At 37.7% G+C, this 4,085-nt stretch overlaps 1 protein-coding gene across 2 annotated transcripts; it reads left to right on the forward strand.

The window, feature by feature from the left end:
• Positions 1 to 1,289: 1,289 nt before the first annotated feature.
• On the forward strand, positions 1,290 to 3,530 carry LOC119983687. Of its 2 annotated transcripts, none has more exons than XM_038827379.1 (2): positions 1,290 to 1,446; positions 1,799 to 3,530. In XM_038827379.1, the coding sequence occupies exon 2, from the start codon at positions 1,829 to 1,831 to the stop codon at positions 3,425 to 3,427; it is 1,599 nt and encodes a 532-aa protein (XP_038683307.1). In that variant the 5' UTR covers positions 1,290 to 1,446; positions 1,799 to 1,828; the 3' UTR covers positions 3,428 to 3,530. The 2 variants fall into 2 exon arrangements, with proteins under 2 accessions (XP_038683307.1, XP_038683306.1); XM_038827378.1 differs by having other exon boundaries at positions 1,294 to 1,451.
• Positions 3,531 to 4,085: the final 555 nt, after the last annotated feature.

Consider the following 4,085-nt stretch of genomic DNA (forward strand, 5'->3'; position numbering starts at 1 on the left):
CCATTACGAATTTAATTAAACTTCCTAATGCGATTTAAATTCGATTCCGAGTCCGATATTTAAAGCTCGATTTTTAACCATTTTCGAATCAAAAATTCCAAGATTAATTCTCCATTTTGAATATTTATTTATTACTTATTATTTTCTCGGGAATTACATGCGGTGAAGGGTAAAAGAAGTGTAAGGTATAAATGTAAATTCAATAATTGTGTCCTATCCTCCATGGTACACATGCATTGTCAATTTATTTGTGTTTGTTTTCTTTTGATAATTGGGGTTGCAGGACTTGGACAGTCACGTGAAAAACCAAAAAAAAAAAAGAATGAAAGAGACATTACACGGGCCAATTACAGGGCCTTAGAATTTATTTTTATTTTTTTTTAGAAAATTGGATAATGATATCTTCATTATTTGTGTTGGCAGAGGACTTTGAGAGTAAATTGTCACGTGAAAAAACAAAAATAAAAATTGAAAGAGACATTACATGGACCAATCTCTATGTCACTTCAATAATTGTGTTATATCCTTAATGTACACGTTTTGAATTTATTTAGGTGAAAATTGTAAAGAAGTGACAATTAAAGTGATGTATAAATAATTTATATTTCTCTCATTTTTAGATTCAGCATGATATATATATATTTTTTACGAATATCCTTGAAATTTTGTAAGGTTATCCTTGATATGGAAGAGTGTAATGCTTCTTCAATGTCCTATAGACAATACAATATTAGTTTCGCAATTAATTTGGAAGTACCTAAGATAACATCAACATTTGCTTCTATCAATATGAAGTTATTTTAAAAAATAGTGTGAGATCGTCATCATTAATTCAAATTACAACAGCCTAATGTATTGAATAAGTATTATTAAAAAGTCTTTTATAAATTCAGGGACTTCCCTAATACTTATCCGTAAATTTGAGAAAATTAACACCTCTATTAAAATTGTCTCGTCGAGATCTATTTATAGAAACCCATAGTGAATATGTTTTGAGGTTTTTCTTTTTAATGTTACTTTTCCATCTAATGTTACTACAGAAAATATCGAACGGTATGTACTTCAACTTGCAATTACTTCCTCTAGAAAATTTCAAATCATGAACAGTGAAATTTTACATAAAACTAGCATCCATATGTAAAGTAAATGTATAATCCATCTAGTTATTGGAAATTACATGGAAGTTAAGTATATATTCTTCTTTAATGCGCGCGGGTGAAGCAATAGTTTTAACTTGTGCCTATATTGGTAATTTACGTATCCTTAGGCTCCTATATAAACCCTAAATCCTCTTCTCAAGCTACCTACCTCAAAATTTCTTGCCACCTTCCTCTTTTACTTCCTCTACGATCAATTCTCTGTTTGTCTGTACCAGTTCCAAAAGATTAACTGAGTGTCAAGTTTGCTAAAAGGAAAGCAATCAAGAGGAGCCATCGAGCCATCTTTGTAAGGTCTAGTAGGAAAGAGTCTCTCTCTTTCTCCTCTTCCTTTGATCTTTCCTTCTTCTTGTTGTTTTAATTTTGTTTTTTGCTTTTACCACTTTAATTTATCACTGTTAAATTTCCCACGAGAAATATCAACAACAGTAGACATTGGAAACTTTTGTTTCACAGTAAGTCAAAGGAATATTAATTTCATGATGAGCACCCGCATGCATTTCGTGCATGCCATGCACCACGTGAAAAAGCTTGAACTGTTTATATAATTAGAATTACCATTACCTTTGTTTGTTGTTGGCATTAGATTCAACACGAAAGTAGTTAAGTAATAAATCATTAATTAGCAACTAATTTTGCAGGCAATCTAAAAGTAGTCAAAGTAACTCATCATGCCAGTTGAGTTCGAGATAGAGTTCAACGTTGAGACCAGCACCAGAGGAGGGTACCGGACTTTCATTACGAATTTACGACAGCGATTGGGATTGAGATCGTCGCACAATCGTCCTGCACTTATCGTTCAAGAGGGGGACGCACCCACTCGATTCTTCGAATTGATATTACGAACCAACAATCACTCAGTTCGGTTCAGATTCCGAATGGACAACCTCTACTTGATTGGTTACCAAATGGAAGATGGACGATGGTTAGAGTTCAATAACCAACAACAAAACCATCTAATTTTAGGTTCAACATTCTTAGGCTTCGGGGGCGACTACAGAAGCCTGGCGGGTGCTGCTTTCCCCTCTGATCAGCAGGACCAGCAAGGAATTGAGCAAATAAGAGTTGGCTATTATAGCCTCGTCAGTGCTATAAATCAGCTCGCTACAGTGACCGACCGCGAGACAAGGGCTCGTCGTCTCGTCGTTGTTATCATGATGATCTGTGAGGCGAGTAGACTCATTCCTATATCCGACTATGCAGCTACCAGTTACCACAGCATAAATCCTAACCAAGAAGGCCAAATCCAAACTTGGATGAAGAATTTAGCACACTCTTGGGGCTCCTTGTCTGCAGCGTTGTTTCGCGCTGATGCTTATCCACAACAGGGGTTCCAATTACCAGAAAATCATGTACAACTTCTACCAGATGTTGAAAGGAGAATAACAACTATTGCCGAAGCTGCCGCAATACTTGGCATCTTGTTGGGACTTTGCTTCAGAGGCAGTGGACCTCAAAGGTTTCCACGCATGGCCGACAATGCTCAGTCGTGCCTTAGAGGACGGCCGCTTGTGGAGGTTTTCTCAGTGCGCATCAACAACATTGATGACGAGAACCTGGGAGATCTCTATGGCACAATCATAGTCGCCGACGGACTGAATTCTCAATACATCTACAACCGCACAAGGGACAATGTTGAATCCATCAAGGCGGGGGATAATGCTACCCTGACTGGGCCAAATCGATCCATCTTGGCGTATGGGGACTTCACCATCAGAGTGGTTCTCACGGATAAGGATACATGGTCCTGGGACGATGAAATCATCAATCAAGAGATCTCGTGGAACCCTTACGACATCGGCAATGTTTATGACGAACCCATTAACATAGGACTTTGGAGCAAGAGGGGTTCTGGGTCATTGTTTTATGCAGTGTTAAGAGATGCAGTGGCTGCCCAAGTTACCGTTAAGCTGGAAGAAGGAGGAGAAAACACTACCGAAGTCTATGGGGATATTCAAGCCTTCTGTGGCAATTGGGGTGATAATTACAACACTAGAAGTATTCTGTTCAAAAGAGCATCGAATGACTACTTAAGTGTAGAGCGTCACCACAACATTCCATTGACGAGATCGGTAGTGGCCGTGCCATTGAGCTCCTCCCTCAAAGTTATGGTAAATTTGAAGGATTACGACCCAATCTCTGCCGACGATGTAATTGCTGATGGCACTGAAGAGTTCCCAGCTGAGATGTCTGGTACATACTCTAAGATTATCTATGGGGCAGATGGTAATCGGGTCTCCGTGACGGTTGCTTGGATTTTTGATATCTAATATTAAGTCGTGATATCAAAATGGTTTCACCTGTCCTGTTGTGTGTGTAAGTCATAATTATATCATATGTTTGTTTGTTAGTTAAGTAATTTGTTGGTGATGTCCCTGACAATAATGTAATGTAATATATGTGTGAAATCTGTATGCTTTTCGTTATAATAAAATAAACTAATGCTATATATTTTCGATATGACTTTATATATTAATATGCACCGGTACCTTTTGATAATCTTTTCATCTGTCAACTTCTCACATCTAGGTAATTAGTTGACAGGAAGAAAACTGAAGATGAAATCGTATCAATATATAGCAATACCTAATTGGTAATTTCCTTGGTCTAATGACTTCCTCTAACGGCAAAGACTCTGGTGCTTGCTTTTGCAAGTCTTAACTACTGATCGATCTCTTCACTTTCTTAGACTCCTGACTCTCATCATCTCTAGCCTCTCTATCCTTTGATCTCCTAGTAACCCCTATCTCCGCTCACATTCCTCACCCTACCCCTCTCTTCTTCACATGGTCCAGCTTCTTCTAATGTTCATTTGTCATGTGTTAGAATTCATGGGATTGACCATGATTTTGAGGTATGTTCCATGTGATGGAAAAGTTGGAAACTTACATGAATGTAAAGAGTTTCATGTCATATGTGCATTCACAA

Source organism: Tripterygium wilfordii, chromosome 18, assembly GCF_013401445.1.
Source record: "Tripterygium wilfordii isolate XIE 37 chromosome 18, ASM1340144v1, whole genome shotgun sequence".
In the NCBI taxonomy this organism is placed as follows: Eukaryota; Viridiplantae; Streptophyta; class Magnoliopsida; order Celastrales; family Celastraceae; genus Tripterygium; species Tripterygium wilfordii.